Source organism: Solenopsis invicta, chromosome 10 (assembly GCF_016802725.1).
Source record: "Solenopsis invicta isolate M01_SB chromosome 10, UNIL_Sinv_3.0, whole genome shotgun sequence".
NCBI classification, from domain to species: domain Eukaryota; kingdom Metazoa; phylum Arthropoda; class Insecta; order Hymenoptera; family Formicidae; genus Solenopsis; species Solenopsis invicta.
In genome coordinates this window covers 16,283,460-16,299,418 of record NC_052673.1, presented here as the reverse complement: position 1 = coordinate 16,299,418, position 15,959 = coordinate 16,283,460, and the positions used below count along the sequence as shown (strand labels likewise).

Below are 15,959 nucleotides of genomic sequence, written 5' to 3'. Positions count from 1 at the left end.
ATTATCAGCACATACATTATTAAATAATACATACATGGTTGCTGATAATGCTATCAATAATGGCGTTCTGCAGAAAAAACAGCTTTGCAACTATTGTAAAATTCTTGGACACAATCACAAACCAATCATATTAAAGAATTTTACAACAGTTTACAAAGCTGTTTTTTTTTTGCTGAACGCAGCCAATGACATTGATAATTACAGCTTATATCTGTTTCTCACTACAATGATCTCTATATGTGTCTGTTCAATGCATCAATTTACATCTTCCAGTTCTGCTGTTGGAGCATGCGCAAGAGAATAACTTATTGTTAGCTTGCGAGATAATCGTTGCTGACGTCGGAATATATCTGCTACGTCGCGTAAGTTATAGACATAAATACGGAAAAACTTCATTCAGCATGTGTTCGTAGATTCGGTCGTCCATGATGATATCACAAACTGAATATTCAATAACTTTTTCATTCTTGTCGTTTGTATACGGTTCGAATACATTCGTTAAATAATAGAAGAGGCTAACGCAGTAGTCTTTAAAAGTACCTCCGAACGTTCGACCGCTTAGAAAGCCTCGTACTGCTGACGAAATCGCATCCACTATTTGGACAATTGTCAAAAGAACTTATCTAAGATAAAAAAGTATTGTGCTTCAAAATTAAACGTGCCCGTAAAACCTCATCATGTCAACTAAAGATATTACTAAATTTTCACCAAAACAGCTGGAAGAATTTTTACAATCCTTCGATACAGTGTTAAGTGATATAGACGGTGAGTAATAAAATTTTATTTTCTATCATCTTTAATGCATATATGTTCCGTGTGTGCAACGTATTGAAACGTAATAAAATACGTTTGCGTTAATTTATAATTTATAATAAATTATAAAAAAATTATATACTGAAAATCGCAAAACGACATCCAATCTTTCGATTCAGTTTAGTTCACTCTACGTTATGTTAATAATTATCAGACATTCTAAACACGAAAATGTAAACATAAGTGTGTGCGTGTGTTTGTGTGCATATGTACGCGTGCAAGTGCATTCGCATACACATATATTTATGTATACATTTTCTTTGATCATTACATGATCTTATGCAATTAAAATGTGCATTTATTAAAATATGCAAAAGATAAATTTAAATAAAAAGTTAATGGAGTTTTAAAAAAAAATATATACTTTTTTTAAGAAAATGTTTGAGGCAAAAAGTTTCTTATTTTTTTTACGTGTAATCTAAATATACAACAAAAAATAAATATATTGTGCAAACACATCCACACACGTATTATATATATATATATATATATATATATATGCAATTCTTTTTTAAATTATATAAATTAAAAAAAAATAAAAGTTGGCACAAAATGTTGTAATTAATACATATATTCGGCAGGAGTCTTATGGCAATTGAATAAACCAATTGAAGGTGCTTCCGAAACTTTAACAAAATTGCAAAACTTTGGCAAAAAAGTGTATCTAGTCACGAATAACAGCACGATATCATCAGAACATTATTATAAGTCCGTTGAATGTACCCGTTTGAATTTACCTTCGGTAAGGATTTTAATATTGATTAAATATATCTGATTAATTTACATATCATTGTGTAACTCCACATTTAAAAAAATAATAATTAGTAAGGCTTTATTTGACAAAAAGTTATATAATGCAACTTATTTTTATGAATGTTTTAATTTGTCAAGAAACTTTCAAAAAAACAAACTTATTGAACAAGCATTGACTTAACAAAAAAAGAAAAATTAAGAAGCTAAATTACTTACTGTAACAATAACAATTGTCAGAAAATTACAAGTAAAAATTTTTTATACCACTTTTTCTGTCACTTTTTTACAAAAAATGAAATATTTTGATAAAAACATAAATTAAAAAAAATTATATGAAAGTTTGATAAATAGCAAGTCTGGACACTTATAAGATTAAAAGTGAAATATTAACGACAAATATCTCCGATAAACAATTTTTTTGTAATTTAAGATCAAAGTCTAAAAATAAAACGTATATTCATAATGGAATTTTGTTACAAGACTGTCTTGAGTAATGTCTTATGCCAATACGGCTCTGTGATTAATTGATGACATCTTAAGACAGTACTTAAGATAATCTTAAATATAAATAGTTATAATTTAGTGATACTAACAAGGAAAGTTTGGCAAGTGTAAAATTCAAAAAAACCTGAAAATTTGTATAAGTTTAGAGTAGATGGACCTAATCACAAAACAATTTTTTAGCGGCTAATATTCGGTTTTAAGGGGTACAACATCCCTTTGAAGAAAATCGGTTCGCTATCGTCGAAACTATAAAAGATAGAAAAAAATGTTCTGAATAAAAGTTGAATGGCTGCAAGAATACCTTTTAACAGTAATATAAAAAATTTAAAAAAATTTTTGTTAATACTTTTCCCACCACCTACCTACTTTTTTCAAAATTTTTTTTTATTTCTTTTTATAAGCAAAGTAAAGCTTATTTTATTACGAATTCAACGATATATGACAAAGTTATGTTGCAACATTTCCATTTTCCGAAAATAATTAAAAATCACTCCATAAGCATATGGTGCGCTTAATACTTCACGCAGCATGTTTTGTTCATATTTCTTCGTAATAGAAGATGAAAAAACATTTCGTGGACAGTTTACGTAAATATTATAAAATCACGCACATCGAGAAAAATATTTCCGTAACATTTAAATGTATACATATTAAATTAAGGTCAATACTGCTAAGACGTAAAAATTAAATTTCAATATATACATGATCCAAAGTGCCTGCACCAAGTCGTTGCATATTTCTACACTAATCGACACTTGCCAAACTTTCCTTGTAAGATTATTCTTAAATAGAACAAAGCGTAAAAATTAACACTAAATATGTTTCAATAATCAACAAATAAAGAATAAATATTAGGAAAAATAGTTGTCAATAATGATATTTTAGCAATATCAAAATAGTTAATAATAAAGTTACATTATATAGGACCACATAATCAACACTGTAAAACTAATTATTTGGTATCTGAAGAAGATTGACTTTCAAGGTGAGGTTTTAGCCATTGTTCCAGTTCGAACTCGAAAACTTTTCAAAGAGGCAGGAATACGATTGACAGAGCAAGTGAGTAAATAGTTTTCCATTTTTTTCTGTGAAAAATTTCAACAGAATATATTTCATATAAATAATATATTAGACCTATTAGGGCAATGTAGAAGTTTATAATCTGTCTAACATCTGTTTGGTCAACTCAAATTTTAATAAAATTTTGAATACAACAAATAATGGATTAAATTAATATTCTACTTTGCAGCCACGTGTTTTCGAAACAGATCCAGTTGCGACCATTAAAGAAGTCCTTGATAGACCATCTGTTAAAGCAGTTGTTTTTGATTTTGACATAACTTGCAACTGGTCAATGCTAGCATTAGCAGTATCATGTCTCAAACGTAAGGATGTGTTGTATATAACAGGAGCAACAGATGAATGGCTCCCCGTAGGATCAATGACTATCATGGGTAAGTATTGGCAATGTTTAAAACAATAAAAAGATTTTATATACAAATATTTATATTATCAATGTAATTATAAATTTGTGATAGTCACATTTATTATAAGTAAATATTCTTCTTTCTAAAAATAAACGTATTAAATCAATATTCTATTTACATATATACAGTAAATATAAAGTAAATATACATTACAAACAAATTTTTAATATATTATATACAATCAATGTATTTAACGGCTAAAAAATTATGAAAAATATATGAACATCGTTCATAATATATTCATATTTCAATTTTTGCGAGTGTAAAAAAATAAATATGTATTTATATTAAAAAAATTTGTTTAAACAAATAAAAAAAATATTACATTTTCTTATCATCAGGTCCTGGACCACTAATGAATATGATCAATACGCTGTCTGGAAGGAAACCAATTTCATGTGGCAAACCTAGTCAAAATTTAAAAGATTATATTTTAGAAAAAAGCAACAACCTAGAAAGATGTTTATTTATCGGTGACACGTAAGTAAAATTTATGGTAAAATATATTTTTGAATATCTTCATAATTATTCAAAATTGATGTTAAAATACATTTATGTTACATATAATTATCTCATTTCAATATTTACCGCAAAAAATTTTATTAAATCGGAAATACGAATGTAGGGCTAAGCAGGACATGAAGTTTGCTTCGATGTGTGGATGCATAAAACTTTTGGTTGGCACAGGACTTGATACACTAGAAAAGACACAACAAGAAGATGATACCTGTCCAGATTACTATCTTCCTAGCTTAGGTCAGTTATTTTCCGTCTGTAGCGATGCACAATATGTTACCAACAAATCATAGTTCATGGTTTATGAATTGGTTAAAAAAAAAAAAAATTATTAATAACAATATCAGTTAAGCTCAAATCAGCTATTTATAAGTAATGATAATATTACATGGCATTTATAAGTAATTATAAGATTACATAATTAACATTTTGGAACATAATTAATTATATTATGAATAACCATTTTTATATTAAATAGCAATTTAGTGATACATTTTTTATGTTGCTCTTAATAAATGTTTCATATTGTATTAAATGTTAAATATTGTACTAAAACATTAAATAAATTTTACTATTTCTATAACAAATTTTTTAAGAATAATGATTGTTAAGTGAGCGTAAACGTAGTATTACAATATCGTTATCAAATACATAGTAAGGATTAAAAATTTTAATTAAAGAACATAAAATATGTAATAAAATAAAACAAGTATTTTTTAATGAATGACATTCGAATCGATACACTCAAACAGACGAAATACCAATAACTAATATATTTTGAAGTTTAATTTTGGTTGTATTATTTACGACATGAAATTACTAAATGTTATAATTTTAACATTCACAAATTCAACAATAAGTACGTTATATAAAGCACTAGCACCAAAAAACACACAAAAAAAATAAAAAATATGTTTCATGAAAATTAATTAATACATTCGCGATTATCGACACTTTATGAAAATATATGTAAAAACCATTTGTCAAACTTTTGTTCACAACATATCTGTATCATTTAATCGTATCAAGTAACACTTATCCCTCATACGTTAAATAAAATATAAACTCATGCAATTTACTAAATAACCACTATTGATAAAACGTTTTTAAACTTTATATAGTGCTGAAAGTTTAGCACTATATATACTAAAACAGATAACTAGGATTATTCAATAATGCTATAAATATCAAGAATTTTAGCCAAGTAATTAGTTATCGTCAGGAAACGTTCGTGAATGAACCACAATGTGTAATCGCGACAACATCCACAGCTGCAAAAGTAGAACGCGACTACAGAGGTTACGGTAATATAGGAAGCTAAGTTTCAACCAAATATTGATATTAATTCGTATCTTATATCATTTAAAGAGGAAGACTGGAAATGAGTCTATAACTAATGCACTCTTTAGAGTAATCAAATCAGTTCCGATGTATATTATAAAGAGACAAAATTAAATAATTATTTTTATATTTCAATGTATAATTAAACCTTTATCAATGAATTTTTTAAAACAATGAATTAATTTCTTTATACAATAAAAAATATTCCAAATTGTTTATGTGAAATAAATTAATCGCAGGAATCACTTTTCTTTATGACTGGTAAACCTTTTTCCATACAAATCAAACTTCAACTTTAAAAATAAAAAATAACAAAGAACTAAATTGAAGCTATAGAGCGAGTGATTTAATTCTTGATAACCACAGTTGAAGCAGCTTTTGTAAAAATATACAGTGAAGATGTAGTGTATTTTAGACGATAATAGAACTCCGTATGTCTTCTATTGGTTTTAACATGAAAGGATACAGGTAGTAAATTTTAACCATAGCATATGGAATGGGATGGTCAAATTCATGGTACCTGAATCCATATTCCGACTTTCTCAAGTTAGAAACTTCTAGGCAGTTCCTTGAGAATCATGTGTGTCTAAAATCGTAAAACTCACATTTCTATAGAATCTATAGATTCTATATAAAATTTATATAGAATCTACGTATAAAAATCATCATTTTTACGAAATATCGTTAATATTTTTTCTTGATATTATTGATAATGTGAATTTTCCAGTGTAGAATAAGAAGTGAAAATAAAACAAATAAAATCAATCGTGAATTAACAAAATCGAATAATCTCTTTCTTAAAATTTTGTCTGTTAAATATTCAGTATAGCTGTAATAACAGTTTCTTTAAAAAAATAATTATATAGATTGCTATTCTTTTCTGTGTATAATGTTTCATAAAAATATATAAAATAAATATTTTCTTATCTCATATAATAAATTCTATTTATTTGATTCAATATCTATACCTATTAGATTCAAAGATATCAATTAATTAGTACATTGAAAAACAAAGGCTTTTTCAGCAAGTAAAATATATTTAATTTTTCCGCACAATATAATTGGCATCTTTCTATGACCGCAAAGTGTATCAACACATTTTAAATAAAGAAAGTAATAAGGTCAGTAAAAAGATTATAATACTCAATAATAATTTCAATTCTTTACAGTTTTCGAGATAACGATGGATCATGTATTGTTCTTGTTTTTAGATTAGTCTTTTTGCTATGTATATTATTCTTCTTCTTTGCTAAATTGTTTTTTAGAAAAAAAAAATATGGATATATGATACATAGATATATGTTACTGTGTTTATGCTACAAGTTTTAAGTTAGCATAATCTAAATGCAAATTAGTTATCTCTGCAAGAATTTCATCTAAATTTTTAATTAAAGTTAACATGTAAATGGATTAGATTGCCGTGATTACAGTGATCATACGTCTATGCGTGCTCCTCGTGTTTCCTTCTCAGTAAACAAGCTCGTCAGAATACCAAGCCTTCGCGTCTGTCTCCTTTCTACTACATACGTATCATAAAACTTCTCAGAATTTATATTTTGAATACATTTAATTATATTTTATATACACTCATATAATATTTTCCAATATATTTTTTAATATTTGTATAATTATTACATAAATAAAAAGATAAATTTAATTACACTAATAATTATTTTAATAATTGATTCGTAAATAATAAACAAGTTTTTATCGTTAGAAATATCAAAGAAGATCGTATCATAAATGTAACTACAACATCATTATAAGTCATTGAGAGACGGTTGTTATATGGTCAGAGGCCTCTCATCAGATAAGAAAGCCAAAGTAAGAGTAGGGATGATAATCTGTGGCAACGCATGATCGCTCTTTCTGTGGCCCCACTTTTATGCGTCAGTCAATATATGCTGAGGTTCAAGATGGATATCACAACAATGTGGTTACGATTATTTATAATAATATTTGGATTGTTCGTGTCGTCCAGTCAATGTCACAAATCAGACAGTAAGTAAGATAAATTGTACTTTTCTTTTATAATTTAATAATTATTTTATAATTTTATTTCATATTCGTTCTTTTTTATATATAAATACAAAATATAAATACAAAAACAAAAGTATTTAATAATTATAAATAAATCGAATAAATTATTCTATCAACGTGCATTGTACGTCTTATCCGTCATTAATAATTAATTTAACTTTTTCACAAGGTAACGTTTAAAATTTTACGATATTTGAAAGCGTGAGTATAATAGTGTTTCAGAATACTTTGGGCCATATAAAATCGCGGACGTCGCCAGAAATTCAGACGAAAGCAGCTAAAGATGTCGCGGAAAGACTGCTGGGCAAAGAGACATCTAAATTATTTATTATGATACTGGATACTGATTTGGGGCCTATTGATAAAGATACTTTTGAGGTACAGTCTTCATTCTCGAATACAACACATTTATTCGTGAATACCCATTTGCAAAGGAGTAACAGTAATTGTCGAAAGATTTCTTTTTTTTACAGATAACAAAAAATTCTCTAGGCAAAATCGAAATTCGTGGCACTTCCGGAGTGGCGATCACATGGGGTTTGAATTATTACTTGAAACACTATTGCAATGTTCATGTATCGTGGGATGGTACGCAAATTTCGCTGCCAAACACTCTGCCATATGTTCGAGTTAAAATTACATCGAACGATAGGTGAGAGTAATTCGCGTAACACATAATTTGTCATAATATGATATATTTGCTCATTTGGTGACTACGTTATATTTTTAATATTATTTTGTAACTCTACAGATTCAGATATTATCAGAACGTGTGCACCGTGGGATATAGTTCGGCTTGGTGGCAATGGCGTCAATGGGAAAAAAGTATCGATTGGATGGCCCTTAATGGGATTAATCTTGCCCTCGCTTTTACTGCGCAAGAGGCGATCTGGCAAAGGCTGTATCAAGAATTGAATATGACGAAAGAGGAAATCGACGAGCACTTGGGTGGACCGGCTTTCTTACCCTGGTCCAGTGTTTACATTCCTCAATTTTCTTTTTAAATTTGTATTAAAATACAATAAAATATAATAATTATTATTATTATGACGTAGGGCAAGGATGGGCAATATTCGTGGCTTTGGTGGACCATTATCATCAAATTGGCATAATCGTACTATACATCTACAACACGTGATTCTTCAGAGAATGAGAGACCTCGGAATCGTTCCAGTGTTGCCGGCATTCGCTGGTCACGTGCCACGTGCTTTCGCCAGGCTTTTTCCAAATGCTAATATGACGAAGATCGATCCGTGGAATAAATTCAAAGACAAATATTGTTGGTACGATAAAAATAATCTCTCTGTTATTTCACGCAATTTTCTTTCTTTTGATTATACTCTTGTTTAAAACAATTCCTCATAGAGCTCAAAATGTTTATAACTAAACCTGGTAGAAGTATTGACAGTACAGGTACAGAATATTCTTTACGTCTATCATCTATCGAATGAAACTATCTCACTATAAAATGTATTAATAAAATTAAATTAAATAACAAACTCTCGTGATTTGTCTAAAATAATTATTATTTTAGCCCTTATTTGTTAGAACCGATGGATCCGCTATTTCGCACGATTGGAGAAAGATTTCTTCGAATGGTAAGTTAAAATAAGTTTGATTGTAGAGATAAATGATGAGGCGAGGGTACATAAATATTTCATTGTTGCAGTACATCGATGAATTTGGCACCGATCATATTTATAATTGCGACACTTTTAATGAAAATGAACCTGGCAGCACTGAACTTAACTATTTGAGAAACGTTGGTCAAGCCATTTTTTCAGCCATGAACGCGGTTGATTCTAACGCGATATGGTACGTGGATAAATTGAAAAACGGATAGTTTGTTTCGCTCTGTACTTTAATACACTTAAGCTGATATTCGTAGTCGAATCTTATTTCAACACCGTTTTAAATGTCTTAAGATACTAATGTGATTGATTGATCTTAAGACAGTACTTAAAAGAGTACTTAAGACAATATTAAAAATAAGAACCGACTATGAATTTTGAACTTTTCGAATTTGACAGAAATATTAATTATATATATATATATATATATATATATATATATATATATATATATATATATATATAAAATAATATTTCAATATAATAATTCATCATGACTTTTCTAGGTTAATGCAAGGTTGGTTATTCGTACACGACATCACGTTTTGGACGGAGTCCAGAGTAAAAGCATTTCTGACTTCGGTACCCACGGTGAGTTCGAAACATTAATAAATATCGATCGCGTATCTCATTGACAAATACGCAAATAAATTAATAATTCCTGCAAAATAAAAAAAAATCTTTCATGTCTTGTAAATTTATTATTCACATGACAATGTAATGAATTTAATATATCTTCCTAATACGATAATTTTAACATGAAAGATAGAAAAAAACAAGGTATTGATAAAAAAATCCTATAAAAAAGTTTACTCGTTTTCTTTCTCTTTAAAAGAAAAAGACATTATTTTTGTATATCATAGTATTTCTGTGCATGTCACTTTTCAGTGATTGCAAACGCGATTTTAAATTGTATAAAATACCGCAGGGACGAATGTTGGTATTAGATTTACAATCGGAACAATTCCCACAATATGGTCGATTGAACTCGTATTACGGTCAGCCATTTATTTGGTGCATGCTACACAATTTCGGCGGCACCTTGGGAATGTTTGGTTCGGCGCAGATCATTAATCAGGTATATTAAAAATTTATGTAACGTCACTTTTTTTTAGTTTTTTTAAGAAATCAAGTTTACGATCGCCTTTCGTTATGTCATAAATTGGATAGAATATAAGTTACAAAATAATCAGTCAATTCTTCTTTTTCAGCGCACGTTCGAGGGTCGAAACATGAATGGCAGTACCATGGTGGGAACTGGTCTGACACCCGAAGGTATCAATCAGAACTATGTAATTTACGAACTAATGAACGAAATGGCCTATCGTGACGAACCCGTAAACCTCAACGATTGGTGAGATCTCGCGCATCTTTTTCTTCATGTAATCCAATGCACCAAGTTTAATAATTGGTTTTCGTTGAAGAAACCTTGTCTTAACATCTTATCATATTTTAATAATCTATTGACAAAGTGGGTTTATAATTTGCGAATTAAGGAAGATTGCGTAAAAAAAACTTCTTAAGCTCATTCGATCGATTATATTGTTACAATAAAAGGCTCATTGATCGACAGGTTTGCAAGTTACGCTGCTCGAAGATACGGCGCATGGAACGTATATGCAGTAAATACTTGGCAATACCTTGCCAGAACAGTTTATAATTTTGTCGGCACAGAAAAAATTAGAGGACACTACGTTATTACCAGGCGACCGAGTTTAAATATTTCACCATGGGTAGATTGATAGAATTTTCTAATTGCATTTCCAATAACGCGAGAGGACATACATATATGTGAAAATTTAATGTTCAATTTAACGTGTGAGATGCATGAAAATGGAAATTGGTAAAAAATAGGACATGTTAAGAGAAAAAAATATCTGAATAAATTACGTTATTTAAATTGCAAATTAATATCATAAATTATAATGTAAAATGATCGTTCCTTAATGCAGATCTGGTATGAACGACAACTTTTTTATGGAATGTGGGAAGTGTTTCTAACAGCGAGATACGGTAGAGGAAATAATACTCTCTACAGACATGACGTAGTTGACATAACCAGACAAGCTCTCCAACTAATGGCCGACGATATCTACATAACTATATTAGATTGCTACAAGAAAAAGGATATCACTGCTTTTCGGTAAATATATTGGCATAAAATTAATATATTTCATAATTATATTAGGCGTGATATTTTTTTAACTTTGTAGTTTTGCCTGTTTAGTATTAAATGTTACAATTTTTAAATTGAAATACAAAATAGAGAGACAATTATTACAATAATTAATAGTACAAAATAAAAATAACATCTTTCAAAACGTTGAGAAATAAACATTTCAGCTAAATGCAGTGAGCGCATAATTATGGTTGCATAATAAAAATACATTAATATATATATTTTTTAAAACGTTTTTACAATTTAACTGTTAACTCTACAGATCGTCCGCGAATGCTTTACTGGAACTTTTCGACGATCTTGAATCTATTCTGGCATCAGGAAGTAATTTTTTGCTGGGCACTTGGCTGACGCAAGCTAAAGAAATGGCTGACAACGAGGAAGAGAGACGATCTTACGAATATAATGCAAGAAATCAAATAACCCTGTGGGGCCCAAATGGTGAGATCAGAGACTACGCGAACAAACAATGGTCGGGAGTGGTGGCAGATTATTTTAAGCCTAGATGGGAACTTTTCCTAAAAGCTCTCGAGAAATCGTTAATCGAAAGAACCAACCTCAACACCACTGAGATAAACGATAGAATATTTCGCGAAGTCGAGCAGCCTTTCACTTTTTCCACGAAGCTTTATCCGACGGAAGCAAAAGGTATACTTATTACTTTTTAACAATTCCTTATAAATGTTGTATCACTGTTATTTGATTAGTTTCGTTTTCCCTTCTTTTTTAATTCAATGCTCTAAGCGTATTCAAATTTCTTACCCTTTACATTAATTTTTTCATGGGTTATACAAATTACAATTGAGTTATATCATGTTCCGTTTGTTTTAGAAGATTAGTTAAATTACAAATTTTACATAAGTACAGCAAAACATTTAAGAAAATAATATAATATAAATGTTGACAGCTTATCAATGTTTAAAAAAATTAGATAAAGTAGCAAATAATTTTTAAAATTTATTTTTTATTGGCTTTTCGAGAAGTCTAATAAATATTATTCGGTCTTTTTCTAGGTGATCCTATTGACATAGCAGTAAAATTAATTGCTAAGTGGTATGAAATAGAAGCACCATTAGCATTACCATCATCATCATCATTATCATCATCATCATCATCATCGTCGTCGTCATCATCATCATCATCGTCATCATCATCATCATCATCATCAGCATCGACATCAACATCATCTAATGATTATATTTCCGTTTTAATTTAGATCAGAATTATGTTTTAAAACATATCGACGACAATTTTAATAAAACAATTTTTATTAAGGCACATTAAAAACGCGTTTTCTAAGTTTCCATACTTAAGTTTATTAAATGAGACCATTTAGAAAATCCAGTATCTTTCTATAATTAATAAGGAAATAATAGTTCTTTTCTTAAAAAATAAAAAATACATTTTTTCTATTGCAATGTTCGTATTTTTATTTATGAAAATTATAAGAACATTGCAACTCTTTCAAAGAATTAAAGCGTATAACGTAACGGTAACAGAGGTCTCAGATCCTTGCTGAGCGAGCTCGCAGGATTGTCGAGATCACGCAGCGCCTGCGACGTCTTCAACTTCGCGTCATCTCTGGTGAGCTCATTTCGCTCTACCACTTTTTCTAACAGCTGTTTCAGCTGCGGTCCGATGCCACCTTCGGCAGATGAGTACAAGATCTTCATGACTTCGTCCGTGTAACCAGCAAAGCGCGCGAATCCTTGCTTCCGCGCATCTTTGCTAAGAGAGTCATAAAGGTTCGCCAATTGCTGAAGAGACGGCTTAGGCGGCACTTTGGAACGTCTTAGGTATTGGTTCAAACTTGGACGCGGCACTTGAGCCACTCTCTCGCCCAGTAAACAAAACCTGCGTCAACAAAAAAAAGCTTATCAAATGCGCTTTTTATTAATGCTTTCTAGAACCAAGTCTCCATTTCGTGCTATTACCTTTTACTTATCGTTAAAAATAAAAATCGGATATTTTTAAACAAAAACGCAACGTTTCCAAACCTTGGATTCTTCCTGATATGTTACAACATTATAATTTTTTTTTAAAAAGCTATCACCTTGAGTCTTCTTCTTCGTCCTCAATTTTTTCCGACTTCTCGATCGATGTTTCCACACTCTTCGATTCGTCGGTGTCATCCGATTCCTCGCTGAACAGGGACGTGGTTGTCTTTACGATTTCGTGAATTTTATCTACGACGCTATCGACGGTCGGTGTCTTCTTTTTCTGATAACTCGACACTTGCGTAACGGAAGCCTGTGTCGATTGTTGATGCGATGCATCGTCGTGTCGCGAGAATTTGGACGTATCATCGAAGGAGCGTTCAGTGTTTGAAGAACTTTCTTCGCTCTTCTCCGGGACTTCTTGATTCGATTCCTGGATCTCCTGTACGGGCTCCGGTGATTCGTGATTCGTTTCGGGCGTAGCCGGTAATTCGTAATTCTTTTCAGTCGTCTCTTCATTCACTTCGGGTGTCTCTTTGTGATCGAATACAACGCTCGCAGTCGAAGTTGCCAAGCGCTGAGCAATTTTTATAGGTTCATCATAAGTCTTGGATAATCCTTGACTCGATACCTTACTCGCTAAAGTCAAAGTTATGGGAATTTCTGTCTTCTCATCGTGCACTTTTGCGGTCGTAGCAGTTGAAATTATGGAAATTCCCTCGGGCGTCGTCGATTGCGGTTGCCGCTGCTGCTTCATCGATTGGGTCGTCGATGTCGAGAGGGAAATAGTTAACTCTTCCTGCAATATTTCTTCCACTTGAAGCAGCTTCAGTTGCTCGACCGCGTGAAAAATTACCTGATTCAGAAATGGATTGTAGGAGTGGACTATATTTACCGATATTATATATTATATATTTTTCAAAAGCTTTTAATGTATATGTAACGTGTTAAAGTAAACAGAAATATACAGATAAGTATACAGAACATATTCATATGATACTTTTACACTTTAACAAATATTTCATTATAATGTATTAAAAATTAAAAATTTATTAAAATTACGTGAGATTATTGGAATTTTTAACAATTTTTCTACCAATAAAAAAAATTATAAAATGAATAGAAATGTCGAAATAAGGACTATTTTTTAAAAACGGTGAAACTACGAAATGTAAGTCGATAATAACAAGTGATGTAACGAAAAAATAACGAAGAAATAAACACGTAAAATATTTCCGAATTATTAGCGCAAATCAAACATGATTAGAAATTAACAAAACGAGAAAATATAATCACGTAAAATATTCCTGAGGCATGAAATGAGAAGAGTATCATGACAACGCGAGAATTTAATATTCAGAACCTTTCTCATCAAATGTAATAATCAAGTAAAATGACTCACCTGCATGGCAGCGGGGAGATACGAATTCGAATACACTGGTGTTGAAAAGGCCGGCGGCTTCCTAACGATTCCGGCGATAGCCTGAAGCATGAGGAATTTTAATTAACATTTCCGCTAAAGCACGCGCAGTTCTCCGAGCCGTTAGCCGCGATTATGGTTATATGTAAGCGAGTATTTATATGGAAATATTTCACATTAAACGCAAATGAGATGAGAACATTATTACTGTGACATTAAATGTTAATATTGATATTTTCAGAATTATGCGCACATTGTGCAAAATTAACATTACACACTAATTGGATTAAAAATAAAGATTTACGTTATTCATATAACATTTTAATTTTAATTTTCACTCAAACTATATAATTATGATAATGCTATTATATTTTCGATCTATTGAGATATAGAAATGTTTTTTGTAATTTAATTATGTATTAGTGATGCTAAATAGCGCAATATCTCAATGATGCAATATTAAATATTAGAAACATGTAATAATAATAATAAAAATATCACTTACTTGCCGGAATATCATTATCACCATCAAACTGCATAATATCTTCATGACGAGATATTTTTCTTTTATCAAAAAATAATTTTCACCTCGAGTATCTTCTCGAATCTATTATATTCACTTATCACAATTCAAGTATAACTTAATAAATAATTAACTCAAGAAATAAAAGTCCAAAAAACTGTCAAATTCGGTGTAAGATGTATCACAATGACCTCGAAAAGATTCACGTGAAACAAGAAATCGATATTCGCGAACAATTCTGAGACCACTCGAAAAATAAAATCAAACAATTTTGATCTAAAATGTATTTTTATATCGTTCTGTAAGAAAATATATTTCCAAAGACTTCAGACGATCGTCGAGAAGTAGACGATTTTCACGGACTATATCAAGGTTCACGGGCGACCGTTGAGACAAGACTGGTCTCGAAAAGACTCATAACGGTTCCAGGTCGTCCTCGGCGTCGCACACCTCCACACTCGCGATCGCGAATGTAAACGAGCAGGTCCCTGTACAAGATTGTTAATTGCGTGACGAGACGACTAGGCGCACATGCGGCCGGTGTTCGATGATGTCGATGGGTAAATCACAGCATAATGCCTAAACTAAGCCATCATTCGTATGCCGTCCACGTTTCGAGACGAGGAGCCAATGCACTTTCCGCTATGCACTCGTCCTCAATCTCTCCCTAATTGAAATATACGGATTGTACCAGAAACTAGTATGTTCTAATTAATGCATAAACTTTCAGATACGGATTGATAGAATAATTTGTCTAAAGCAACATTATCTTGATTAAAATCGTAAAAACGCTAGCAAGCAAATCGCAATTAATT

The 15,959-nt window shown here is 30.5% G+C and overlaps 3 protein-coding genes across 3 annotated transcripts; 2 read left to right on the top strand and 1 right to left on the bottom strand.

Moving 5' to 3' along the window:
* The first annotated feature begins 333 nt into the window (after nt 1-333).
* Nucleotides 334-4,461, top strand: LOC105197007 (4-nitrophenylphosphatase). The gene is made up of 6 exons (XM_026131616.2): nt 334-765; nt 1,395-1,555; nt 2,995-3,129; nt 3,320-3,524; nt 3,899-4,037; nt 4,183-4,461. Exons 1-6 carry the CDS (start codon nt 678-680, stop codon nt 4,364-4,366), a joined length of 912 nt encoding a protein of 303 aa, XP_025987401.1. The 5' UTR covers nt 334-677; the 3' UTR covers nt 4,367-4,461.
* A 2,658-nt stretch (nt 4,462-7,119) lies between these two features.
* On the top strand, nt 7,120-12,551 carry LOC105197820 (alpha-N-acetylglucosaminidase). Its single transcript, XM_011164373.3, has 14 exons — nt 7,120-7,415; nt 7,669-7,832; nt 7,928-8,106; nt 8,206-8,424; nt 8,510-8,737; nt 8,989-9,052; nt 9,124-9,269; nt 9,592-9,676; nt 10,014-10,163; nt 10,297-10,439; nt 10,659-10,818; nt 11,038-11,228; nt 11,527-11,912; nt 12,278-12,551. The coding sequence occupies exons 1-14, from the start codon at nt 7,271-7,273 to the stop codon at nt 12,478-12,480; spliced, it is 2,463 nt and encodes an 820-aa protein (XP_011162675.1). The 5' UTR covers nt 7,120-7,270; the 3' UTR covers nt 12,481-12,551.
* Nucleotides 12,552-12,667: 116 nt separating this feature from the next.
* LOC105197909 lies at nt 12,668-15,815 on the bottom strand. Its single transcript, XM_011164514.3, has 4 exons — nt 15,127-15,815; nt 14,604-14,684; nt 13,318-14,057; nt 12,668-13,118 (listed from the first exon to the last, which is right to left on the bottom strand). The coding sequence occupies exons 1-4, from the start codon at nt 15,169-15,171 to the stop codon at nt 12,737-12,739; spliced, it is 1,248 nt and encodes a 415-aa protein (XP_011162816.3). The 5' UTR covers nt 15,172-15,815; the 3' UTR covers nt 12,668-12,736.
* Between the last annotated feature and the right edge of the window lie 144 nt (nt 15,816-15,959).